Here is a 27675-nt window from a genome sequence, read left to right as displayed (position 1 = left end):
CAGAACGGGCGGCTCTGAAGTTGATGGTTCCGGCTCTCGCGCGGCCGTGTTCCAGAACTCCTCCAGTCGGCCTCGCGCCCGTCCTGTTCGCGTGCCCGCGAGGCCGCCGCACCTTCACTCCCGGTGTCGCTGCGGGCTCCTGCTTTAACTTTCTTCTTCAGTGAGAAGCGGTTAAAAACGTCGCCTTAGTTACAAAATTACAAAATAATTACAAAACGTTTAGTTAACCGAAATTCAGTAATCATTTTTTTCTCTCAAACTCACGTATATGTAATAATAATAATAATTGCTTACACTTATATAGCGCTTTTCTGGACACTCCACTCAAAGCGCTTTACAGGTAATGGGGATCCCCTCCACCACCAGTGTGCAGCATCCACCACATTGCTGTATAGAACTACAGGCTGCGCTGGAAGTCGCGAGTTTAAAAGTTGAAGATCTTGATGTCTGATTACGGTCACGTATTTAGAGGCAGGTTATCAATATAGGCCAGATTCACATACGTCATATAACTTTTTAAGTACTGAAGCTCCACAATATTTGTTTTTCTCCCCTTTTGACGGGTTTGCCGTGCGGCGCCGGCTCTGCGCGGTCGCCACTGTCCGCCAGAGGGCGCAGCGGCCAGCTGTGCGGAAGAGGGGGGCCCGGATGGGAGCTGTCTGTTGCCATGGCGCCGAGCTCCGCACCAAGGCCTGTTCCAGCGGGATCGCTCCGTCTAAATGACATACAGTATGTTCAACCCGTCTGCCGCTTTTCCTAAAGAAAAGATTTATTGATTGAGAGCGTCCCCCCCACTTTCCCTACGTGTGTGTACAGATTGATTGAGTACTGCGACTCAGATTATACGACGAGCGTTAAAACGATTAAAACAACGAATGAAAACGTGTTTTTCGTTTTTAAGCGGTTAAACAAAAGAAAGACATTTTCACGGTTTTACGAGGCTGCAAAATGGAGATTGGTAGCAAAGAAGGTTGACAGTTAAAACAGAAATCGTTTGTGTTTACAGATAATGACGTCCCATCAGATTCGTCTTAATTTTATTGGATTGTAATTAGCCGCCCCAGCCATCATTATTATTGCGTGAACACGTTTTAAGTGAGTGATAAAACTGGCGTTCAAAAACACAAAGAGAAGGCTAGATGAGTAGGTTTTTCCACGTGGGTACATTTTTACTTAAAATTATAGCCCAAGCTGTTATTTGTTGTTATTTTACCAACGCTTTCGAAATGAAGTACGGGCCCAGTTGGGCCGAGTGCGAGCCTTCAAATTAAAACTCAGGAAATTAACTCGGCTGTGTGCAGAGGCTCCAAATGGCTTCACGACCAAAAATAAAAGCGGGATCTCTAACCGTTATCCGTGCAGCAATAAATGCTGATTTAGACATGCTTACCACCACAAAAAAAATCCAGAAAATCTCCGTCTGTAAAAACAAACAGCGTTTTATAAACACGTCATGCCCAAATTAACAGGAACACATCTCTTTCAGTAACAACGCTGATCCAATTCAGGGTCACGGTGGCCCTGAGCTTCTCCCGGGCGCAACATTTAATACAATTAAATTAAGGAGGGTGGGCATCTTAGCAGTTAGCTTCTAAAATGAGCGTAATCTCATTTACATTTAATAATTCAACATCTAACAGATATGTTTTTCGTCCATCTATATTTCTACGGAAGTATAATAGTTCGATGTCCGTCCCTTTGTTTCAGTTACATTGATGCCTAAAATTGATTTTTAAATATAATGGATAGACAGGCTTCCTCTGCGATGTGATATAATGGAATTGTTATATAATTCTGATGATTATTTCCATAATCAATGGCCCTGTCTTGCGATGTTTATATTAACACATACAATGTGTATTTGAGAATGAGCTGCGCGCAGAAGCCTGAACAGCGCGACTGAGGAAAAGAGCCATCGAGCAGTTGTGATCAATAACGTGTGTGTGTTTGCTTGTAAATTATTTATTTTAAAATATTCAATTCTGGACCACAGCGATTACTTTCTAAATCACTGTTATTATTTGTCATCGACATAAGCTACTGTAGGCCAGCGGCATCGCAGTTCTCTCATTGACTCGGAAGTATCGGCCACCAGAGCCGGGATGAAAGTTCAACAAAATCAGAATTATCGTCGAATTTCACTAAATAAATCAGTGATCATCTTCATTCCAATAAATGATGCTTATATCATCTGTTATTGTATTGCTTATTAACATTATTATTCTTTAAATCCATTCAAATCATAAACAAGACCGGATTATCTACGGAATCTGCACTGAAAAGGAAGGCTGTCCGTGTTAAAAACTGAGCAAACGTCCAGTGAAACGAAAACAATTTTTTTAAGGAGAAAAATGAGTTATTTCTCGCAGTCACTTGCTTTAAAAAAAGCTTTGTAAATGTAGATGTCCTAAATATTTTCTTTAGTACAGCCACATCTAAAAAGAAGGAAATGTAGCTGAAAGGTTCAGTTAGAACAGAGCCTGGAGCCGGATTCATGATTAAATTGTGTTGCCGCTGTTCTGGGTTCTACAGTCGCGCGTGACACTTGTATTCCTCTTGAGTGTGAGGATTTACCTGAGATCAGGAAAGCCTTCTGCTCTTAGGAAAAGATAGATGATACTTTTCAAGTTTCCCAAGAGCTCTGGAGCGCTCTAAATTCGGGGAATCATCAGGTATGACCGCATCTTTTCCGCCTTGTTCACACTGTCTCGCCCGGTTTTGTTGTTTTAGGTTTGATCATCTTCTGGCTGGATCATCACGGATAGGAATGTGTTATCTGCTAACTTCTGGTGTTATATACAACTCCCCTGCTTTTCGCCGAATGAAGAACATATTTTTTTTTAACTTCCCAGCGGATGTGCTGGGAACAACAGCTGTGCTTAAACCCTACTGTTGCAACTCCTAGCTTTCTCTTGTCGTCCAGGTATGCGAGAGGTTTCGGGTGCTAATTATTCAAATCCATATATGACCGCCTACAATGTGATGCGTATGAAACGGCTGATAGCAGGGACAATTTTTTTTATTAACCGCTTCGACGGAAACATGACACGTTTACAACAGCAACAAAGACTGCAGATACGAAATATAAACGTGAAACAAGAGTTCATGGTTTGTAAAAAAAGAAAATAACGAGTGAGTAGTGAAAACGAGAGGGATCTGGTCAAAATAAAGAGTCTCCCTTTCAGCGGCTGGGCTTCACGTTGTCTTCAGCTTCAGAAAGCCCGGACTGGTCGCGATGTTCCGCATACACCGAGCAAACGGTCTGTCCAGCGAGGTGAAGGCCAGCGCCGGATGTTTGCCGGTCGGGCTGGTCTCGGAGACGGAAGATCAAAGGACCGGGAACCACCGGGCCGGACCGGGCCGGACCGGGCGTCTCTCGACCTGCCAGCGCCGCAGACCCGGCTCTCAGCGGGCTGAGCTCCCGCTCCACGCGAGTCCGTGACAGGGGCCGCGGGTGGGCATTCGTGTTTTCTTAACAGCCCCCGAATCCCTGCCCAAGCCTCGCATGCGATCTTCACTTTGGCAGAACCGCTGGGCGATACTGGGTCTAGTTCCCCCAGCCGGACTCTGTTCGCGCTTGCCAGTAACTGCTGGACCCACCCAGTTAGTCTTTCCAAGTGTCTTATTGATTCATTTATTGAATGTATCAATTCTTTGTCTTTTTGTTTTTCGCATGCGTTCAAAAATATTAAGAAGTCGAACACGAAAAGGTCGTTTGCTCTAAGGTTATTTTCCCATGAAGCAGTTACTTTTCAGGGTTCCCACAGTCATGAAAATCCTGGAACGGTTTTGAGAAATTCATGGAATTTATTTCAATTGACCCAAAGTTATCATGGCTGTATCGAGTAATTCTGTTCATAAGTTAGCAAACTTTTAAAAAGAGGCTTCGGCGTTGCCGTCGCCAACATGAAACATGGTGTCGCGTCAGACGCTCTCGCGGGAAGGGTCTCGGGAGCCGGGAGCCAGCCTCGCGCCATGCCAGTGCCCCTCCGGTTCACAGATGAAAACACGAGGTATGGCTCCAGGAAGATGAAGACCCGGGACGTGCGAGATGTAAATTATGCAGGAAAAGAAGTCATGGAAAAGTTTTGGAATTTTGTTGGTAAAAATGAGTGGGGACCCTGACCTTTGTATTTATTTGTTTTCTGAGCCCGCGGGGTGTAACTCCACAGTAACGAATTCACGGAGTCTGTAAGCAGTGTTTCAGATAGAAGCCGGATCCAAAGTGTCGAAGTCTGATATAAAAGAACAGTTTCTGCTCCCTACGACATTTAATACATTTAGTCTTTTTACACTGTTGGCGCTATCGCTTTTGAATTGGACGTATTTGACGATGATTGTGTTTTGTTACGGTTTCGGGCGAGTAACCTGGGGACAGTCACATTGGGAAGGACTATTTTGGTGTAGTCAGCAACCGTTATCAGAGAAATGACGTTTAATTTCCTCAATAAATTTGGCTTTTGTCCTTGATCACAAAAAAAAGTGGGTAAGGAGGTCTGACGGTTTACTTTAAATGTCTTTTTGAGTGTTGACCTACTGAAACAAAAAAAAATCCCACCGTCCCTGGGTGGGCTCGAACCACCAACCTTTCGGTTAACAGCCGAACGCGCTAACCGATTGCGCCACAGAGACCACGGTGGAGGAGCTTCGAGAAACACAGCACTTGACACACAACACCTTCCCTGTAGCACGGCAGGCGATGCTTCTTGGGAAAATACGTTTCAGCTCTCGCAAAAAGAGAAATACGACGAAACCTGTAATGCCACAGGCTCAGAAGAGAATGTGCTGTCCGTATTCCCCTGTATGTCCGATGTTTCTTTGTCAGTAACGGTCGCATGTATGTAGGAGAGACCGGAGTTTGCCTGAGACTGAGACTGCACCCGTCTGGTCGCTGCGAAACCTGATGTTGCTGGTAAATTCTGGGAAACTAAACTGAGTATTTCATTTTTTATTTGAAGATCCGATAGTCCCTCGGACGTTTCACGCGTAACAAAACAATGTTAAACTGACAGCAATTGCAACTAAACGTCACTCTCAGCAGGGGCAGTTTTGTGTACCGAGTAGTTTCTCTGGAATGTGATTTTTCTGTCGGTCGATTTGTGTCAATAGTTCTCATGAAAGCTGTGACAAAAGTTACCCGCTACTGAGAGTTTTCATCCTAGTGATTCTCAGGCCATTCCTAACTTAACAGCTCTCAGAATCGGGACGATTCAGTGTTTTGATATATTAGGGGTTTTCTAGTGATTAAGATGGACGTGATGTGTTATTATTATTATTATTATTATTATTATTATTATTATTGCACTGCAGGCTTCCGTCCCGGAGTATTTTCTGTGGCTGTGCTCTGTTTTAGTGATTTTTCTCCTGCTTTCCTCTGTATTCCCGGATGAGTTACTGAGTCACACCGAGGAGCACACAGCTGCAACCGCAGCCCCAGTCGACCAATACCCACATGTAAGAGGCTGAATAACAGCTAAATAACTTTCCACTCGTACCCCAGCAGGCTGAGAGAATGAGATCGTTTGTAAAAATCGGTTACAGCTGCATCATCATCATATTTGGTGGCGAGCTGCCGGGGCTGAGCGGAAGACTCGGCAGGTCCGACGCGAAATCGCTGCTATTTATCTCTCCGAGAAGCACTTGACTCAAATTGCACTGCTGGCTACTTTATTCTCATTATTTGTACTGTTTGGAATCTTCTAAAACGTCTCTAATGAAAAGGTTCAGAAAACTGCCGAGTGTAGCTTCTCTCCGACCTCAGGAGCGACAAGAGGAACAAAAAACATTTTTCACTGGTTGAACACTCGCCCGAAAAAAAATGCGTCGCCGCCTTGTCAATGCCGATTTGATCGTATTTATTATTTCTGTCAATTTGGGTCATTATGCATTTTCTTTTAATGGGGAGAAGCAATACAGTAGAATTCCTTTTCCCGGTATACAGAATTCATCAGGAGAATACGAAGGACGGTGGTCAGAGAAACCTTTTGCGAGACACGACTTTTTTCTGGACCTTGGAGGCTGCTCGCGAGCTGCAGTTCGGTCGGGTCAGTCGGGTCAGTCTGGGCTTTCATTTGGGTCACCGAACTTGCTCCAACGTGAGTTTCGGAACTGAGTCGATCAGTCGATTTGCTGCAAACAAATTCTTGACTCTCTCAACCCACAAACAGAACCCCAATCACACCCGTTAGTTTGCAACAGTGCTGTAATCGTGGTTTTATCCTACAGTGAATCGCTTTGGTGCTTTCCAGTAGAAAGTGTATTTAGCTGTACCCAGAAGAGAAGGAATTAGTTCATCGTGCGGGAATGAAAATTTTGCTAAATATAAAAAAAAAAATATGAAGCGATGCCAACCTTTAGAACTAGCGTATTATCGACACGTTTAAAAGGGTGGCACTTTTAGAATTGTTAATTGACGAGCTAAACAGATTAGTCATTGAGGAGACTTGTATGTCAGCAGTGAAGGGAGAAACTCCTGTTCTGCAGGGGCTGAGATTCTGCTCTGACTCGTCTTTCTGCTGTCCACGCCTCGCGGAACCGCTCAGCTCCATTGCTCAGTGTCACGAGCTGACAGATGAACCCACGCGTTCCACACGGGAACATTGTCCGCGAGAACGGTTTTATCATATCGGGCATTCATCAACATTAAACGCCGATTCATTACAAACGCCGTTACCTTATACATGAAAAACGTTGTCTATATGTTGGAGTTTCACGACACGAGATCTTATCCCTATTTTTGTGAAATTTAACAAAAATGTGATATTGTTTCCCCTGGTATTTATTTTGTTTCGGGAATGTACTTATTATTCATTGTTCTTCAATATGTGAATTGAAAGCAGATTTATCGCCTGACCAGACACCGTCAGTACTGTGCAGGAATTCACTATCCAGGACAAAGTTATATAAAGGTGTGTGGAGAGAGACTGCAGGGCCCGGTGAAGAGGTGTTTTCGCGTTTTTCTGCTGGTAACGATACCCGCCGCATAATCCGGAAAAAACCCGCCCTGCCGCCGCTCGACACTAATTAAATATATAGTTCCACGGAAACAGGACCTTGGTGTTAACTGGCGTGACAAAATAAAATGATTACGTACGCCTTTAATAACGATTTTTATTCCCTGCGCCCATATTTTCATTTTAAAAATCACGTCATGGCGTTTCCGAGAAGCACGAAGCCGTGGCTGAAGCCGGCGATCCGACACTTAGGACTGTACATCTCCCCTGTCACGTTATTTACAAATTGAACCATTGTTTTACTTCTACTTCGGTTGTGAGAAAAATCTATAATTTAGCACTTATTTTCACAGTCGTGAAATTGTGTATTTCACGAATTTTGACATTTTGAAGACACAATTAACACTTCAGTCCCCAGAGAGCCCTCTTGCCATAAAGCCTGGACCCATCATCCCGAACACGACTCTGTTGCTCTAGGTGTGGAGCCCGGCCGCTGGTCCCGGATGAGCAGGACCGAACCGGACCGGACCGGCCGTCCCCTCGCAAGCCCGTCGAGTCCAGTCCTGACCGTGCGCACGAGAGTATCGCTTTCCGTGAGACCGAGCTGCAGACCCGGGTTCATGCGTCCTGTTCCCACATTGTGATGAAACTCTCCGTCCGTGTGACTTGCATTTCATGTGTATTTACTTCCTATGGTTATTTGCATCCATCCCGTTTTTCTGCAGATAACAAAAACCATATTCGCGGGGCTCCGCCTAAACCTCTCCTGAGCCCCGGAGGAAGCCCCGTCTTTCGTGCGCGTGACTCGTATTTCTGTAGCACTCGACGGTCTGTCCTCGCGACGTCTTGCAGAACTCAGGTGCGCGAGCTCACTTCGCACCAGCCGCGCGTCCGGATCAGAGCCTGGAATAACCTAGGAGCCAGTGGAGGGAATGCGGGATTTGAAATTGGCGCTGCGGCAGGGAAAGGATGGGTCCGCCAGCCATTCCACTGCTCGCTACAAAGGCAGAGGCGACACATGCAATACACTGTCCTTCGGTGCACTAGTCTGTCCTAGATTGCAGATCACCATAATGCTACCTTTTCAATAGGGGCGATTGCTGTTAGTCTGTAACAGGCAGCGCTGAGGGGTCCGTGAATGAAACAACGTGTAGCACAGGCAGAGTGGTCATCACGAATTCCAGCGCCTTTGTTAGGATGAATTGAAGTTATGAAAGGGAGACTGGGGTTATAGTTGGACGGTCTACTTCGAAATTAAAATGTATTACGATTAAAAAATCACCCAACGCATTCGCAAAAATACAATAAAATCGTATTGCACTTTAGAAAACTAATATTGATTTACCTACTGTCGCGGTTGAGTCCTGTTTCTACTGTATGTTTAGTAGAAATATCGTTTTGACTGTTGCAAAATCATCAGAAATGGAAGAATGTGGTTCATAATTTTAAAATGAAAATTCGTCAAGCCTGAGACAGATGACTGATATTACTGCTGTAATATCGCTTCCCGGAGTCCACGTCTCTCTATCTCTGTGAGCGGGGTAGTGAACTACAAGCAATTAAGTCACTAACCGCAACACAGACACACAGAACAGGCCACTGTAGGCGCCTCATTCGCTTCGAACTTCCGCCAAGACTAAAAAAAACATTTGTAGAAGCTCCTGTCGTTTTATTTTTTTTTTCAAAGGTGTACAGTCAGAACAAAAAAAAAACAAACAGAAACGAGGACACCGAACCGAACGACCCCACCCCACCCTTCTGTATTACGGCGTCCGGTCCAATTCTGACACATTTGCTGTCCTAGTCAGGTCGTTCCGAGACGGAGAAAACGTCCGAAATCCTGCTGTGGAAATTGTTTCGTGCCGATTGGCGTAGCGGCCTCCGGAGTGCAGGAGTGGAGAAGCCCGGAGAAACTGTTCGTCGTGCGCGGCTTCGCTCACAACACATCCTCGCCGAACTAAATAGGAATGGGGATTTCCGACAGAAGCCAACGCGTTAGCCCGGGCAACAGTAGAGCCTTTCTCTGCGAATTACACGACTGCAGGAGAGGTACAGCAAGTGTACTTCATATCACCTCTCTGCATACCAATTTTGTTCTCGTTTTTTTTTTAATAAACGTTTTGTCCATCACAACCTTACAATTACAGCTACAAATGCGGTGTTGGTTTCCGTGTAAATTGTGTAAGATATGCAATTTATATACCAGGTGAAAATGTTATGCATGCCCATTTTTGGTTTTATGATTATTAGAAGATAGTTTCTCAGTTTTGTCAGTTCTCCTATATGGAGAGTACTCCAGTCGCAGGTATTAAAATCTAATAAGCTTTTAATAAAATAATAACCTGCGTTTCTTTTGTTAACATGCGTTATACCCGTTTCACGAATGAAAATGCAGACTCGTCTTTCAGAGAAAAAAAGCTCCGGGGTTTTGAACACGCGAGAAAGACAAAGCATGTCGTCAAAAACGTTATTTATTTGTTTAAAAATTAAAAGTGTTGAAATTCTGGGGAATGTATAATACATATTTGCACTCTCCTCGATCGGTTACGTGAAATAACTCGGTCTCGGCCCTGTCAAGAACTTTTCAAATAGGAACGTTAAGTGGACTGCATAAAAAACAAACGTTTTTACTGGTGAGGAAAAAAACGCTCCACATTAAAGAGCGCAGCCGTAGAACTTTTAATAAACAACAGAAACAAACTGGATTTCTTTAGAGAGGCTTTTTATCGAGGGGCTTAATTCGTTTTTTCTTGGCTCTGTGCGCGGTTTTTAGCATAGCCGACGCAGCCGAGGTGAAAGAAACTGCTCATTTTCAAAGAAATGATACAGCAATTTCTTCTTGTCTAAGAGACGCTGGTGTTGCGACGGTTCCGACCCGCCATGTGCAGCCACAGAGAGTTAATGAGAGCCCGGGTTCGGCGCGGAGTCGCTGGGGCTCGGGCTCCACCGTGCAGCAGGCTCTGAGCAGGGAATGAGCCACGTGACTGCACGGGGGCAGTCCATCTTCTGGCTGTGAAAAAAAGCCATTTTGTGGCGCCTCTACTATATACAACCTAGTAAAGGCACTCTTTCTATTCCGGATATTCGTGCTGAAGAACGGGTGATTTTCTTGCAAAATCAGGTGAGCGCAATGCGACAAATAATTCACCTTTCCGACCCCCGGGAGCTGTGCGGCGAACTGCGTGCACCATTTGGGTATTTAAACGAAAATACAGAGCAGGGTCTCCTCTCTTTTCTGATATCCAATCTGATCATTCGCTTTCAAGATGGCCGCTTCGGATTCAATTTATTTTCTGCGCCGATCTTCCCTCTTTCTTTGTTTCTGTGCCCGTGCTGGCTTCTTCCGTGCACGACTCCCCGGGAGCGGACAAAATAAGTTTTGCAGTGGGTGTCCTTGAGGGTTTATCTTGGCTCGTGCTTGTGCGGAGGCAGCTAGTTGTGTGGAATTAAGCGGCTGGTCGGACTGCTACTTGGTATCCTAAGTCACAGATCGGTAACTGTCGGGCGCTCAGCCGTGCTGCAATTTTGGTTCTGCATTTTGACAGTTGTTGACCTAAATGCTCGAAATTATCGGCATTAAATTGTATAAAATCTGTAGTTTCCGTCGATATCGGCGTATGCAGTGTGTCCTCCGAAGAATTCTTTCCAGAATCTTGTGAAGTCGCTGTGTGGCGGGGAGAGAGAGAACTGCGCATTGACATTACAGAGACCTGACAAAAACACATTTAAATAGCGAGGTAATGCGTGGGTACAGTGGGGGTAAATTATAGATTTAAGCACTACACGTCCAGTAGATTGTGAGTTTAAGCTTGTTTATGACGTTCAGCCTTTGTTTTGCATTTCTGGAACTTATTTTCGGGTGTACCTGTGGAGCACCGCCGTGGAGCAGTCACCCGCTCGCTCTTCCAGAGGGTCACGAAAACAAAAAATTAAAAAAAAAAACCGAGAACGCCACCTTCGTTTGCAGAGTAGATTATACCCTGGAAATGTGTAAAATTCTTAAAGACGGAGACACGTGCGGCAGGTTTTGAGTTCAGTTAGTTGCAAAAGGAATTGTTGTGACGGAAATGCCGCGACCGCAGCCCGGACGACAGGGACACCAGAGACAAGACAATAAATGTAAATAGAGAAATACAGTGTCTCTACGACAAACTGCTGTTTTTACGTTTATTTTAGAAATTATTTTCTTAGTTGCTGTCAGGATGTTTAATTCGAAAATAGGTAAAGCAATACGGCTTCCCCGCTTGCTTTAAAGGGCTCCTGAGGGATATACAGTATATGTACTGTGCATATTTACGCTCTTCTGAATCCGTGTTTGCGGACTCGGCGCCACCAGTAAACTTATGGGCGAATGAGAAAGAAATATATTTTTTCATTCGCGTTTTCCTGCTCTACGACGTTCACTGTTTGGAAATATGACCACGCGTGACCGTGTGAGGGAATACTGCAGCCAGGGCGGTCTTCAGAGTCAGACACGGACCTCTGGAGTTTGCTCAGAGGCAACGCAGATTTCATTTGGGGGTTTCTCGGCGTGGAATAATGATAAATTAATGAAGCATCGGCTCTATCGCAGAGCTGCTGCGCCCGTGTAACCGTAGAGCTTTCAATTGCGAAGATGTTTGTCCCTTGTGGTTTATTAATTATATCCTTCTGTCTGCGCCTCCAGCTCGGCGCGTTCTTATTTTAAAAGCCCGACTCACCCAGTTCGAGCATTTTTTTTTTCATTTCAGTCACCGGAGATGAATTCTGTTTTAAAGAGGGGAAGAAATATTAAATTAGTTTAAGGTGATGGGCAAAAAGTTTTTTTTTAGTCACCTAAAAAAACAAAGTATATACAGCCAATGTATATATTTACCAAAATGAGAACCCATGATCTAATCACCTTCAAATCTCAATTTAGAAAAGAAGATATACGTAGTGTGATACGAAAGTTGTATTTTTCTGTTCCAAGTCTCTGAAGAGACTGCCGGCGCCCCAGTCAGCCGGGGCTGGACTCTTCCAGGTCGATTACAGGAGCTGGGACTGAGGGAGAACGGAATTATTCGACGCGTTGAAAAGTGCGAGTCGGGGGTGTCTGAGAGGCAGCGGGAGGGGAAGGGCCTGGCAGCGAGGCCAGGTGCCAGAGTCGGAGAATTGCGTAACCGAGGGGCGCCTGCGGGAGCCGAAAATACGGGCTTTTTGTTTCCCGAGATGTTTCTCAAATTTCCTGACGTTCCCGATCATCAATTGTGGCCGAGCTGTTATCTTACCAATCTGTTGATTATATAAATATGTCTAAAGCTTTTAAGTCTTCTTATAAAAATGATTGCTCATAATAGGCATCTTATGGGACATTGTTGCATTAACGGCGACAGACTGTCCATCTATCTGGACGTGTGGTAGCGGGCTTTGCTCCCAGACAGCCGGCGTGCTGCTCGCTCCGCACAGATGTTGGGAGGCGGCTGTGGAGCAGCTCCGCCGAAACAAAGGCGCGTGAATTATTTCAGTTCCGCGAGGGCTGCGCTGAGGCATGTGCGCATGACACGGGAAACACACTCAAACAATTACACTCGTATAACACGCTTAACAGGAGTAACTTTTTTGAACAAATATAATTTTCCTTTTAGGCGCTAATCGTTGCCATATGCTTGCACGGGCGAGTGTGGAAACAGTATGAACAGACGCGTGTTCTCGGAAGACGTTCGTTCTATGCCTCGTTGTTTTGCTTACGCGACTGCCTTTCGTGCTGCCTCTCGCCAAGTTTTGAAACCCCTTCCCTGCGGGATGGAGTTGCGTTAGCGTGCTTCGCCCTGTAGAGGTCGCTCTCAGCGACCCCAGCGGTACAGGAGGACTGGGGGTGATTTATGGTGAACCCCTCTAGCGCTGAATGGCCCCCAGGAAGGCGGCTACGGATTTACTGCTTATCGTGTTGTGATGGTTATTAGTCGCTGCATAGTTCAGGGTTGCCGCTTCAAAACAGCTGCAGTTACGGACGACCGGCCCGTGTCCAGCAGTAGCAACGTCGCACAGTCCCAGTTACCCCCAACAAAGAGAGAAAGCGCTGACACTGACTTCATACATCGACATGCAATTCGCGACTTATAATGGTTGACAGGGGCTCGAGCTATTTGTGTACGGGCAAGAGTGGGCTACAAGTCTGTGTCGGAATTCTGTCAGTGAAGGCTTTGCGATACCAGCATCAGGACCCAGCGCTCGCAAGCCGGTGCTCTGCTGTCCACCGGTAACGCCTGGACACGTCCTCACTCTGATTCCCAGTGGTTTCATTCTCCCTGATGATTCACATGTATCCTCTAAATGACAACTAAAAGGTTTATTCCAGGCTGAAAAGAGAAGAAAGAAAACACAACGTTTCGGCCATGGAGCCTTCTTCGGGTGTGAAGATAATGTGGAGCTGTCAGCAGTAGAAATACCTTAGCCTAGTTTTTGAGGGAGAAACTGGTAGAAAGCATTAGTTTCTTAGAAAATTGTTGAAGAAACTTGTAGTCGAAGCCTTCTCCACACCCGAAGAAGGCTCCACGGCCGAAACGTTGTGTTTTCTTTCTTCTCTCTTCAGCATGGAATAAACCTATTACTTGTTCCTTGGCAGCCTACGCATGCTGACGCAGCTGCCCACCTGAACTACTTTAAATAACATGCTTACACACACAGACTCTGTGACCCAATCGAAAATTCGCGCATGGTTTCAAAATTCGACGTCATGACATTTCGGGGTGACTGAATTCTGAAACCCAGCCGCGTGGCCCTGCCGGGTTCTGCGCGCGCTAGCCCGGCCTCCCTGTCCCCTCTGTGTATAATTGAGGTCCTCCGTTTCTCCAGTGGTTTAATTATTATCATGAATAATTACTAGCACAATAAAAGCTATTAACTGGGAGTTTTTAGCATCGGATGCTGTAGTAGAAGCTACGGTTAATATGTGGGCCACGATGATCACTCTAAAATACAGCAGATACCAAAACGAGGAATACAAAATATATATCTTTATGAGCTGTTAAAGATAAGACTTTTTGTGGTCAGACAGGATATGCGTCTTTTGCATGAAATGTAAAGACATACGGCGTCTATGTCTGTTAAGAGAAAAACAAGAATCTTCTTTACCAGCTTAAGACGCTGCTTTTTCTTCCTGTTAGTTTGGAACAAGGCGTACAACACAATTTGACGTTACGTACAAGCAGTCAGTTAACACTCAAGTGCTCCGAGTCTTGATCTGTTGCGTCTTGCGAGCGGGCTCTGGCTACTGAGGCAACGGCAGTGCAGCAGACACGAGCGACAGCGGCGAGGACTGTACCGCGCGTGCGTCAGAGGGCTCGGCGTTATTTCTCTCTTGCGCTAAGACCGAGTACTGACGTTGGAAGGACGTGGGTGTGATAAATACGACGCCAAATATTAAACTCTTTTAAAATCATGTAAAAAAAAATCAGGGTGATTAAAACGACACGTCAGGAATTCTTGTGTTTCGTGAAGGCAGATGGCAGATTCTGAACTACGAAGATGTAAAGACGGTCATTTCTGTGATGCTCGCGCTCTGGCGAAATTGCTGGACGCGGAACAGGGACGGACTAGCGGCCGTGTCAGACTCCCTCACCCGGCCTCAGAGTGTCAGGCTATCGGATATTTATTTTCTTGGTTAGGCAGCCGGTAGCGTCCAATTCCACGGCGGGGTCGGGGTGGCCCCGCGCGGCTCCGAGGCGGGCAGTCCCGGGACGGGGTCGGGAAGCCTCGAGACGGTTTGGAAGAGGAAGTTGTTCGCTCCCTCGTTTTTATTCGTTCTTATGGGCGAAAAAAGGCGTCCTTGTGCTACAGGAACAACGTTTGCTTACTGTTTGAAATGTCTTAGTAAAAGGATAACTATTGTTTTAAAAACTTTTAAAGGATCCCGAGTTTATGTGAGTTTGTTAACATGATATTCCCGGAATATGTGGTGATAGAAATTGCCAGAATTTGAATCACACGACAAAACCATATTTTTCATGTAGACCGGTATTTTGTCAGTTTTTATCTTTGTACCTAAGATCTGGTGCTGCTGCATCTTTAATTTCCCTGTTTTTACTTCGGTTTTGTTTTGTGTTGCTTTTGGTGGACTGTGAACGCACTCTTCCCTCAATACTATTAAGACGTGTACGGAAGGCAGTGTCCAATTGGAAACGCCACAGGTGCACAGTAGAAGTTTAGCAGGCGAAGCCCAGTGAAGTATTTATTGCGCACCTAATTATGGATCATTCCTTTCCTGCCCGTTGCCTCTGGTGTGAAGTAAGCGCGTCGCCTGTCCAGCAAGCAGAGCTGGTGCTGCGCGCAGCTGCTCCTGACCGGCGGTGTCTCAGTCGGTAAATGTCGCGTTAATGTCGTGTTAATGTCGTTGTCGTTTGGTTTTTCTTTGTTATTTTTAAATGCGAGGCCGAATTCCATTAAGACAGCATTTGGTGTGTAATTGGCAAGGAGAAAATGAAAATCGGGGGGTTGACCGCTCAGACACTCACCTGAAGCCGGGAGGCGCTCCGCGTGGAGCCGGGCTGAGCTGCGTTCAGAGCTTTAAACACAACACCGCCGTAAGGAGATCATCTGGAAATAGTAAAACCATGAGGGGGGAAGACTATACTTTTATAATGCGTCTAATCTATAACTATTTTAGCTTTGAAATCCTCGTACTCTTTGACATTTGACATCCTAATCCCCCAGTCTAGTGACGGGGACACTGTACTGTAAACAGGCACTGTCCTTCGGATGAGACGTAAAACCGAGGTCCTGACTCTCTGTGGTCATTAAAAATCCCAGGGTGTTTCTCGAAAAGAGTAGGGGTGTAACCCCGGCGTCCTGGCCAAATTTCCCATTGGCCCTTACCAATCATGGCCTCCTAATAATCCCCATCTCTGAACTGGCTTCATCTCTCTGCTCTCCTCCCCACTGAGAGCTGGTGTGTGGGGACCGGACTTGCGCATCATCCAGGTGGGGCTGCACACTGGGGGTGATGGAGGGGATCCCCATTACCTGTACAGCGCTTTGAATAGGATGTCCAGGAAAGTGCTCTATAAGTGTATGCAATTATTATTATTATTAATTATTTGATCACCACGTTGTAGACTGTAGCACTGTCCTCAATGGAGCCACAACGAAATTAATAAACAGCCCAACACTAGCAATAGCGTGGCATTTTTGAAGAAAATACTACAAAGGAGAAACGCGCGGCCATTGTCGGTGAATTCGGCATTCCCACGCAGGTCTGTAGAAAATTCCCATTCCTGCTTTAACCCCTTCGGCGCCGGGAATTAATGGCACTTTCAGTCCACTGGCACCCGGCCAAGTTTCCCCGTGTCTCCATGGAAACGAGCCTGTGCTGGTGTGTTTACCATGGAGACTGTGCCCGGCAGCGCCTTGATCACTGTTACTACAGTATTAATAAGAGCCACCAGTGGGGAATCCGGAAGTTGGGATCTAATTACCTGCGGTTCCGTGCGGTAAGGTTATTGTTGTCTTTTATTTACTTTAACGTGGGTATAGACTCGTGTGGGCGGTGCCAAATCTAGCCAGTTCGCGCTACCAGTTCTGGGTCTGTCTGTGAGAGATTCACTCGGCACAGCATTAATGATGGCTAATTCAGAACCTTCTAATGCACGAGATTAGCTGGTCGTGCACAACTGATGAGCGATGTGGCGGGTTCGGGCAGAGGAGCTCCTAACCCCACGAACCGCGGCTCCGGCCCGCCGTCAGAGCGCCTCTCCGGACACCTGCTGTCGCCTCAACGCGAGCGGTGACCGATTCTTAGTTAGAATTAGTTTTAAATCTGGGTTAATAATCAGATTGATGTTTTTATTGTTATGTTTTACGATGCGTTCAGGGTCTTTGTCCTGTACTAGCTGGTAAAGAGGATATTATACAGCAGAGCTGTGGCGCGGAAAGAGGTTTTCTCTGTGATCCTGCTGCCGGTCATTGACGAGAAACCGGAGATGGGTGCGTGAAGACGCACAACTCTAGAGACTTGTCTATAAATATTATAATCCCTCGCCTTGTCTGAAGATTACTTAATTCAATTACTGAACAAATCACCGCTCGGAATTTCAGATTTATAGACCACGCAGACTATGGAAGCGCAACCTCCGTTATTCTATCGCTTTATTAAACCCTGCGTGCGGTATCCACAGCGGTGGGACGTGTTGTTCACTGGCAGGACACACACAGAGGCTCTCCCCGCCGCCGAGATACTCTCACACGGGCTGGAGTCTCCTCTCAGCAGAATGCGTTTTGAGCTCCATTTGTGCAACTTGATCTGATTTGTCACGGCTCATCGCGCCTCTTGGCGCGCACGAGCAGTACCGCGAGCGGCTTAGCCTGCGGAGGTAATAAGGCGTTAAGCTCGGGGATAAATTCATTTGCGATCGGAGCAATTACACTGTACTCGACGGAATCCGCGCCACAAAACAAGATACAAATTACTGTTCAGTTTGCTGCTGCTGCTACTCTATACCTGATCCTCAACAGTTGGGCAATAGAGGAACAATCGCACCGCCTCCTGTGCAGAGATCCGTCTTCTTTATTAATTATTAATATCTGTTAAAAGTCTTTTAAATAATTCAAGCTTAACAAAACCTGAACAACAAATCCTTGCTGTTTCGTGTTTTAATTTTCGGTTTGTTTTGTGTGATCTTGGTGGCGCTGTCGGCTGGCGGTCAGGATGCATCTGTTACAGGTGGGGCACTGTGGGAGCTCCGACCCAGGCCAGTGAAAGGGGTTGGAGGGCATCCTGGACTCCAGTCCCTGCAATGCTCTGCAGGAAGGTCATGTTGTTTCATGCTGAAGAAGGCTGCAGGTCCTGCTGAAGAGCCTGAGGGAGTCAGCAGGTGTAGGCCACAGGGCTCCGTGTGCCCGCTGTGCCAGCTATGCCAGAGCCCCTGAGAGAGAAGATTCTTACCACCTGGTTTATTAAGGAATGCAGTTTTCACACGCAACCTGTTTCTCCTGCAACTAAAAAAAAAGTTGATTAAAATAATGTCCCCATTCCTAGTCCCAGGCTGGAGTTGAGTATGCGTGAGTGGGTTTTCTGGAACTTGCTCAATTTTCAGAAGATGAAGACTACTTAACTCGGGACAGTTTTATGCTTTTCCTCCTTTTTGACCTGGAAAACCTGCTTAGCTCCTTTTGCATTCAGTTAGCATTGCGCTGCCCGAGCCCCTGAGCGCTGGGATTCTGCTGGGCTTCGGGGTGGGGGCCTGCCGAGACAAACCCTCTGGGTGCTGTGGGGTCGTTGCAGTTTTCTCCCCACTGTGGGAATAAAGCACCCCCCCCCCCCACCCCCCGCCAGCTCACAGTAGTCACAGATTTCCCAGGAGATCTGAACAGTGGCGAGTCGTCAGGCTGCAAAAGCTTGCTTCCATTCTGCACAGGCTGTGTTTTCAGTGCTGCACATGCTGTGCTGTCAGTAAACACCAGCAGTTGCCTTTCATCAAGCATATGACACTTTTTATTTTTCTGTGGTGCTGGCATTGTCGTGCTGTAATTGCGCTGTCCTGCTGGCAGGCTGCAAACAGAGCTGCAAGACCCCTTTTGAAACAGGCAGGGGAGGGGAGAGGGGTTGCTGTTGTCTGCAGGCCTGAGTTTAGATACCTGTGGTGTCTGGCTGACTCTGACCAACGCCAAGCTGACGCCAGACCAGGTCTCTGCGGGCTCTCAGGGTGGCTGACCAGCATGGTCAGGACGTTAGTGGACTGAGAGCCGTCCCAGCCTTCACTTAGAAATGAGTTTCTACCTACACATCCCCTTCTGGGTGTGTTATGCAAAATGCAAGGCAAGGTACTGGCTGCGCTCTTTTCTCTGGCTTCGGTTTGACCTGTTACTTGAATTATAATCCCTCTGAGATATTGGTTTTATTGCTTTTAAGAGGGAGTTTAATCCTTTGCCATATGTCATATGTCATATGTGAAGAGGTGAGTTGAAACAGGTTGTAGACCTGTTGTTTAGGAGAGTCCCAGTCCTTTGGATTTTCAAACGGGGCCCAGAGATCTTGTTAATCTCAGATAATTAGGCCACTTGTTGTTTGTAAGTACAAGCAAGGTTTGTGATGAAACATTTGTAGCTTTCCTGGACCTGGGTTAGAGCCCTTATGAAAGAGATGAGAGCCCTGTTTTATTTTGTCTTGCAGATCCTCCAAGCTGGATAAGATGCACAGAACCACCCGGATCAAAATCACAGAGCTGAACCCTCACCTCATGTGTGCCCTCTGCGGCGGCTACTTCATTGATGCCACAACCATCGTGGAGTGTCTGCATTCCTGTATGTGTCCTGAGTCCTTCTGCTGCACACTCGTACGGGCATGATCCTGTCTCACACACACACACTCCCATCACAGTGTGATCCTGTCTCACACACACACACACACACACACACACACACACCACAGGTCTGATCCTGTCACACACACACTGTCGAACCACTATTCATGTTGTCACCAGTCATGCTGGAGATTCTCCTAAAACATTATTGAACATCTAATGATCAGGGCCACAGGTTATTTCCAATTCTTTAGAAAGTGCATGTCCCTCCTGAAAGTATTTAATTATAAATGGGATACTGGCTAAGCCTGAATTTCTAGCAGCTTTTCCAGAGTCCCCCATCTGTGAAATTCTTATCATATAGTATTGACAAACCTTTCATGTATTTCATTTAATCATCGCTCCACTGGCCTGTATGACAACACCTTGAAGCCCTAACTCTCCTGGGAGGAAGCGATGGTAGAGAGGATTTCTTGCAGTAATTAATTTTGTGCAGGTGTTCAGAATTAACTGCATAGGTGTGGTCTTTCCTGTGTTGGCAGGGGGGATCTGTTACCTGTCAAGAGAATCACATTAGGAAAAAAAAATCCTTTTTTTGGTGCTTTCTTGGCTCAGAAATTGACCCTCTCTCTGTCTGTCCACAGTCTGCAAAACGTGCATTGTGGGATACCTGGAGACCAACAAGTACTGCCCCATGTGTGATGTACAGGTGCACAAAACCAGGCCCCTCCTGAGCATCAGGTAAGCGCACCTGCTGTGCAGGCGAGCAGGTGCAGGTCTGTCTGCAGGCACCCAGGAGAAAGGCTGTCTGTGCTGTAGGATCTTGAAATCTTCCCAGGATTTTGACTCAGCATACATCTTATCCATCCCATGGCACATTTCTCTTCCTGCTAGCTCCCTAATTACTTAATTGATAATTAGCAGGAGCAGCGTGACACTGGAGGTGGTGACTGTTAAAGAGTGCAGTGTAGTGGATAAGGAGGGGCCACACATTTGTGTCAAGGTTTTGTACTGATCTAGTGAGAGAGAGGTTCTCAGCAGTGATAATCCATGAGCACTGTCTATTAAATAGAGAACGAGAGAGGAGCAGCTCAGTTCTGTAGTGCTCTGGGAATGACTTGAGAGGAGACAGACCCTGCTCCTGTCTTCTCAGATTTACATATCTCCGTTATCCAAGTCATCTTTTATTGTTAAAACTTTTCACTAACCTGTATATTCACATCCTGGGTGTGCTCTGCATGTTAAATATATTTTAATTTGTTTTCCCATTTCTCTCTGAAGGTCCGATAAAACCCTGCAGGATATTGTATACAAGCTGGTCCCTGGACTCTTCAAAGGTGAGGTGGTCACTGCCCAACTCTGTCCCTCAGATGCCCGCTGTGATTAAGAGAATTAAAAACTCGCTGATCTCCTGGCTCCGTCACTCATCCCTTGTATGCATGACATCACACTCTCTTTGACATTAAATTCCTTGAAGCCAAATAGTGACACAACAGAAATCTTACTGGTGGGCTGCAAATGCCAGTGATGGTGGGTGGCTTCCTCATTCACGCGTCAGCAATAGTGAGGAATCGAGAGTCACAATTTGATCCTCTCCTATCTTTTGAGTCCCATGTGAAACAAATGGTTTCTCCTTAATTCTCCTTAGAAATATTGCCCATATAAGGCAATTTCTTTCCATTTCTGGGTGCTTGATTCATGCATTTATAACATCATTCCCTCACTCTCTTTTCGGTAAGCTGCAATATGTCCAAAACAATGTGTCCAAAACATATGAAGTCACATTTTCAATATAACTAGCTTCAAACAATTTGGCTCCCTCAAACATCCTCCATGTCTACACTTGCTTGTGCTGCTACTTTCCTGCCCTCTGACCCTTCTTACCATAAGAATACAAACAGGCAAAAGCACCCTGAGCTCTGCAGAATCTGAGACTTTGCAGTAACAAATTATTGCGTGATGGTGAGGTGCCTGTGGCAGTTCTGGATCACCTGCAGCGTGTAAAGAAAGTCTGCACCAGACTGAAGCCAGCAAAACGGGTCCTGTTAAACCTGTGACCACAGGCAGGCTTCTCAGATTTGTGCTTTGTGTTCAAGCGCAGCTCCCCTGTGTCTGCGGTATGAGAGCAGGCGTGTTGCGCTGTTGCGTGTGCGGGGCAGCCGTGTTCCCTGTGTGACTCCGTGTCTGTCTCGCTCTGCTCACAGATGAGATGAAGAGGAGGCGGGACTTCTATGCAGCAAACCCAACAGCAGACAGTAGGTGTCGCTCTTCCTCCTTCTCTTTGTTAGTATAGGACAGAATATGCATAGAGAACATAAGAATATAAGGACTGATATAAATGAAAGAATGCCTCTCAGGTCCTTTTACTGATTTGGTTGTTTGTAGTTTTTTGATCCCAGAAACTCATCCAGCTATTTTCGCTGAAGATCACGGGGAGTGAGTGTAAGCACCACAGCTGGATAGTCACAGACAGCCTCGTGGCTCTCCATCTGAAGAAGAACCTCCAGTTCTCGGTTTTAAATGTATTTACTCTGAGCTTCCACTTGGGCACCTGGGTACGTGTGTCAGGGGAGAGACTGACGTAGCCCAGCGGGTCGATCTTGAGCGTCGCCAAGAGCAGGTTGTGATTGAACATCTGGATCTCAGTGGGACGGGACTCTGCTGGTGAGCTCCTCTGCCCAGACGGCTAGAGAGTCCTGCAGCCCAGAGATCAAGGATACAATGAGATCTGAGATCTGTTTCCAGCGTCACTGGGAGCGCCCCAGCTGTTTCTAGAATACTGTACCCAAGAGCACCTCGGGCAGAGATTGTACTCTCCTCCCCTGTGATGTTTTCTGACCTGTGGTCTCCCTGTGTCCTGTCAGCGGCCAACGGCTCCAATGAAGACCGGGGGGAGGTGCAGGAGGAGGAGAAGAGGATCATTGCGGATGACGAGATCATCAGCCTGTCGATCGAGTTCCACGAGGGCACCAGGTGAGAGGGCAGGGGTCCCGCCGTGCTGGCCCCTGGGCACCAGCTCTTTCCGGAGCCCCACAGGAGAGTGACCGACTTGGGTAGCCTCATCCCAGCCTTTTGTAGAGGTGATAGAGTTGATAATATACCGAGTGCAGCTCTCAGCTGTCACAGGTAATTGTGTCATCTCTGCACTTCTCTCGTTTGCAGAAACGAAAAGAAACTCCATGAGTCCAGAGAGTCAGACAAAGAAAAGGTGAGTGAATGTATCTTGATTGACCAAGAGTATTTTTCTTCATTGTTGTATGTGAAAACATTTAACTATTAATATGTAAAGCATTGCTACTCTATCCAAATGTAAAGATCTTACTGATAATGTGAATTATTGTGCTTTTGAGTGAGGTACTACACCTGAACTGTTCCAGTAAATACTGAAATGAATTAATGGGTGCAAATGTAATCTTGTGGCTGAAAAAAAAATATCAGCCAAACATATAAATATGTATCATAGGTGAACTGCTACCAGGTACCAGGAAAAAGCATTTTAATATCACATTGCAACATTCATATTTTTTGGAACATCTCTGCTTGCATCTGTGTCTGCAGACAGCTCTGACCTCTGTGCTGTTTCCTCTGTAAAGTTAACCTTGTGTGTTTCTTTCCCATCAGGGTAACAACAAGCGCTTCTTGCGCTGTCCAGCAGCCATGACAGTCATGCACTTGGCCAAGTTCCTGCGCAGCAAGATGGACATTCCCAGCAACTACCGGGTACGTCTCGTTAGCAGGCTGGGGCCGGCCCAGCGCATTTTCACATAGAGCACTGCAGTGGGCCAATAACAATGTCCACCTGCCTGCTAGACCACTGTGACATGCAGGTACAGTGAGCTCATGTATGTGATAGTGTGAGAGTCCATTCCCAGTCCAATTATGTTAGTAATTACATTGCAGTTAATGGGTAAAGACTTGTGGTTTCACACTTGTATCTGTACTGAATTCAGCACTGTGTCAGCTGTACCATTGTTATAACATGTAAACATGCAAAACAAATCCTAGTTTGGCTCTGACCCAGTCAGTCCCCTGTGCATCAGCATGTCAGTAACAGTTCAAGTAGGTAGCTGTGTCAGCATGCATAGGCTGCAAAGAAAAAGGGTTTATTCAAAGCTGAAAAGAAAAGAGACGCAATGTTTCAGCTGTGAAAGAAGGCTCCACAGCCGAAACATTGTCTCTTTTCTTTTCAGCATTGAATAAACCTTTACTTGCTCCACGTCAGTAACAGTGCTAACCGTGATAACCACTGGTAACTAGCCAACTATCTGCGCTGCTGTGTGATTGAAGTCTCCTGTTCATAGAACTTGTCTTGTTTCTGTTGCAGATTGAGGTGCTGTATGAAGACGAGCCCTTAAAAGACTATTACACACTCATGGACATTGCCTACATTTACACATGGAGACGGGTGAGTTCTGTTCTCTTCTAAGCCTAATTTCCTTGTAGAACATAAATGAACAAGCCACAAGCAGAAAGCACAGCTGGGTCTCCTAGTAGGGTAGTATGTATCATCACACTTATTAGTAGCCTATTTCAAATGTGCATTTTTAACTGTATTGTTTATTATTGTGTGTGTGCTCTGGTTTGCAACCTAAGTCATCCTGCATGAGAACCTGCTAAATGAATAAAAATGCCCTTGCACAACATGCAGCCCTGACGCTGGGCCCGTTTGCACTGGAGAGTACACACTATAGCACAAGTGGTGTTGTGTCTGTAATATTAATACAGCTTTCCTCTGGGAATGATCACCTCCATTCCTCTTGAAGGGCTGGTTTTAGAGGACATGTAGCTTTTAAGTTCAAACCACACGTGCAGCAGACCTGGAGAATCAATCAGGGCTCAGGTCCAAGGTGCTCCTCCTGTTCCTAAGTGAAGGAGATTCTAGCTCCTGCTGCCAAGGGAGCCCTTCAAGTATGTCGTTCCAGACAAGCTTCTTTTTCAGCTGTTCAGTTTCCTACTAGAAGGAAGTACGAAAACATCTGTAATATTGTGTGTGCTGTAATATTGTTAGAATATCATCAGACCAGTGGAGGCCCTGTTATTGTCCCCAGTACAGCAGAGAGCATGATTGCATCAATGAAAGCAAAAGGTCTGCAAAGCCAATTAGACATGACAATTATTAGACATTGCAGAAGCATGTGGTCCCAGTATGGGAAACAGATAACCCTGAAGGCCTGGGCAGTGTCCGTCTGCTGCAGTGCTGTGGACTGAGGTGGCTGTGGTCAGCGTGGGGTGGAATCTGACCTGTGCCTCTGTTGATCAGAGCACACTGCAGGTTCGTCCAGCTGCGGTGCTCCTCTTGGACTCAGGAGGTGTCGGGAACAAACCAGTCAGCCAGAAGGTAATGGATTCCCTGGGGTCGTCTGAGGAAAGACTGGCCCGGGGCTGGTGTGGGGGTCTCCACTCGTGCGCAGGCTGGCTGGAGTTCTGACGTGCTTGTGCCTCTTGTCCCTTGCAGAACGGCCCCCTTCCCCTGCAGTACCGGGTGCAGCCCACCTGCAAGCGCCTCAAGCTCGCCCAGCCCCCTGCGGCCAACTCGGACGGCATGAACACCAGCGCCAACTCGGAGAGCGAGTCTGCCAGCGACAAGGCCAGCAGCCCGGCCACGCTGCCCTCCTCCTCCTCGCCGCTGCCCAGCCCCGCGCCCCCCAGCCCCAGCCCCCGGCCCGCCCAGCCCACGCCCCCGCCACTGCTCAACGGGGCCCTGAACTGCCGCCAGCTGTCCCCCCCCGCCGGCCGCGGACGCAAACTGACTGTCAATGGGGGCTCGGGCGCCGGCGGGGGGGGCAGCGGCGTCGGCCCAGCAGTTGCCACAGCCACAGCCTCCCCCCTCGGCTGAACGGACCGATTCCCCCCCGCCCGCTGCCCCCTAGAGGCTGGGAGCTGAAGGACTCTGCTGGGCTCAGCCCAGGCAGCCTCGACCTGGCCGTCCTCCTTGTTCTGCTCCCACGGACTGCTGCAGATGGGGTCCTGCGCTGCGTCTCTTGGACTTTTGACCTTTATCTGGGGGGAGGGAAGGGTGTGACTCCGGAGGGGGGTGGAAGGTGGGGGGAGGCCGTACTCCAAGAAGAGTGAGTGAGAGGTTCTTGTAATTGCAAATAATTCTCCAGTCCTACCTGTGTCCATGTCGATCTGCATATATACAGTGCATTCTATGTATATGTCTGTATATATAGGAGTGCATGAGTGTATATATTCACTCTTTAACCAGAGCATGTGTGTATATATATATAATTATACATATGTATATACAGTATATGCATACATATTGCCTTCTCATTAGTGAGTAGAGAAAGATTTTGAGTTAACCTGAATTTCCTGTTTGTTTTCCATCAGAACAGCTGTTGTTATTCTGTTCTTGTCCTTGAGTGTTGCTCAGGCTCGTGGCTCGCTGGTGGGAGGGGGTTGAGGGCGAGAGACAGACAAGTCCCAGAGCAGCCCGGGCGCTGGGGTTTGAGTGTGCTGGACAGGTCTGCAGCCCCGCGGATGTGTGGAGGAAGTAACCGCGCGGCCGGTAGAAGCAGAGCCGAACCCACCTGGACTCCAGTCGCTGCCTCTGGCCGAAGCCAAACTCTCCCCTCGCCTCAGGATCGCTCCACTGGGAAAGCAGAGCCACAGAGCGCTGCCCCCTGCTGCTTCCGAGAGCTAATGAATGGGGGCGGACAGTGATCGACAGTGAGCTCCAGCTTTCGGGTGGTGCAGCCTCTCCTCTGGATCTCCAATGTGCTGTGTGGTTATGGACGTGTGGCCAGCTGACAGTCCTGATCGAGACCAAAGATGGTGTCATGTCCGGGCAGTACAGAACAACTCCTCGACAGTTCCTCCGATTCTTTTTTTGTATTGTGTGTGTATATATATTTTAAGGATTTTTTAAAATACATTTCAAAACCTTTCTAGATCTTGATTGCGAACACCAGAGGGAGAATATCAGCTGTTCACTCTCCTCTCCACATTATTTCAGCACAGGCCAACAGGGGGCGCTAGAAATCACAGGTGGCTCAGTTGTCAACCCTCAAGTCCGGAGAGCCAACTCGCCTTTCGGCACTGGACAGGACCCTTTTGGTTTGTCTCAGTGTTATTCAGCTGTAAATAGAAAAATATCAGCTCTATCGCCCCTTTCTTCAGCTCCTCCAGGCTGAGTAAGAGGTTCTGTTCCTGCTCGCCACTTGAGCCTGGTTTCCTCTTCCTGCTGCATGGAGACATGACTGATCAGTTCCCTCCATGTGTGAAGGGTTTATGAAATAAACCTCCAACTTCCGTTTGTTCTGAAAACAGTTTTTGAAGTTACCTAGGATGCTTGAAGGGGAAAAAAAAAGAACTGGATTTTATTTTTTAAATCCCAAATTTATTTTGAGCGATCTGTCACCAAGTGATGCTTATAAACAACCCCTACAGACTGAAGAGATTCACCACCAGCCTGTGTTCCCATCGGCGCTGTGCTTGCACACCCCTACAGATCTCTCCTGCTTCCGCATTGCAGAGACCAGCAGCGTTTGTGTTTGTTAACAGAAGCTCTGGGCATAATAGCACCTGTAGCTGGTCTGACAGTGGGCTGTCAGCGCAGACTGGCCCCCTTTCCCTCAGCCGTGTGTGGGGTGCAGTTCAGAGGTACACATCCTGCAGCAGGGAGCTCTGTGCTCAGAACACTGTATGCTCTGTGCAGGGAGCTCTATGCTGGGAACCCTGGTATCGTGAGCTCTGTGCTTGGATCCCTGTCTACACTGTGCTGGCAGCTCTGTGCCAGGAGCCCTGTGCACATAGCTACACAGTTTTGCGCTTCACCGTGTCTCTGGGCTTTTCATTTCAACTGTGTCCTGAAATATATAATTGAAATGATTATTGGCTTAGCTGAACAGTTAAATCCTCCATAGAGCTGAAAGGCCCAAATGTGCAAGGCCAGAGGTGTGATCTCCTGAGGGGAGTCTCAGCTCATTTGAGCTAGTTGTTGCTTTCCTTCTGTCTGTATCTCACGTTCAGGGCACCTGGACTCCTACAGGAGTGTAAGGGCATCATGGCGAATTACACAAGTGAAAACGTAGGTCTGATTTAGCCATGCAGAGTCACCTGGGACGAATGTGCTGAAAACCCTGTGGCTCTGTCTCTCTGGCTGCAGGTTAATGCCCATTCACAACACCACCCAGAACCTGAGCTGGGAGGGCTGAGGATCAGTGTGTCCTCTGAGCGTCGCACTTATTTCGCAAACTACAGGACTGAGGGGAAGAAGGAAATGGACTTTTAAAAATCTATAATGACAAAACTGTACAAACTAAATGGTACAACCAAAATATATTGCATCTTGTACAATGTTACATTTCATGTAATATATTACAGTTAGCCTAAATGGTTATTGTAAAAAAGGAAAAAGAAGTCAGACTATCCTGGTTTGTAAATGTAATAAAAGATTTTTTGTGAGGGAGTATGAAATAATTTTTTGTACCTAAATAAAAGAATACATCTTTGTGGCATAA

General features: G+C 46.9%; 1 protein-coding gene and 1 non-coding gene across 4 annotated transcripts; one reads left to right on the top strand and one right to left on the bottom strand.

Moving 5' to 3' along the window:
* The first annotated feature begins 615 nt into the window (after positions 1–615).
* On the top strand, positions 616–27675 carry LOC102696404 (polycomb complex protein BMI-1-like). 3 transcript variants are annotated; one of them, XM_069185650.1, is made up of 11 exons: positions 616–729; positions 19081–19211; positions 19855–19951; positions 20492–20547; positions 21415–21465; positions 22075–22183; positions 22373–22418; positions 22832–22930; positions 23535–23615; positions 24471–24548; positions 24666–27675. In XM_069185650.1, the coding sequence occupies exons 1-11, from the start codon at positions 668–670 to the stop codon at positions 25044–25046; spliced, it is 1191 nt and encodes a 396-aa protein (XP_069041751.1). In that variant the 5' UTR covers positions 616–667; the 3' UTR covers positions 25047–27675. The 3 variants fall into 3 exon arrangements, with proteins under 3 accessions (XP_069041751.1, XP_069041752.1, XP_069041753.1); XM_069185652.1 differs by lacking the exon at positions 616–729 and adding an exon at positions 9899–10074; XM_069185651.1 differs by lacking the exon at positions 24471–24548 and having other exon boundaries at positions 621–729.
* Positions 4559–4632, bottom strand: trnan-guu (transfer RNA asparagine (anticodon GUU)). The gene has a single exon. It is a non-coding gene; the product is annotated as a tRNA-Asn (tRNA).

Source organism: Lepisosteus oculatus, chromosome 28 (assembly GCF_040954835.1).
Source record: "Lepisosteus oculatus isolate fLepOcu1 chromosome 28, fLepOcu1.hap2, whole genome shotgun sequence".
Classification (NCBI taxonomy): domain Eukaryota; kingdom Metazoa; phylum Chordata; class Actinopteri; order Semionotiformes; family Lepisosteidae; genus Lepisosteus; species Lepisosteus oculatus.
This window is presented reverse-complemented; position numbering and strand designations above follow the sequence as displayed.

Coding starts and splice junctions, on each gene's coding strand:
- LOC102696404 (XM_069185650.1), top strand. CDS start 668: ATGGCGCCGAGCTCCGCACCAAGGCCTGTTCCAGCGGGATCGCTCCGT. Junction 19,952..20,491: donor AGGCCCCTCCTGAGCATCAG/GTAAGCGCACCT, acceptor TTCTCTCTGAAG/GTCCGATAAAACCCTGCAGG. Junction 24,549..24,665: donor ACAAACCAGTCAGCCAGAAG/GTAATGGATTCC, acceptor TGTCCCTTGCAG/AACGGCCCCCTTCCCCTGCA.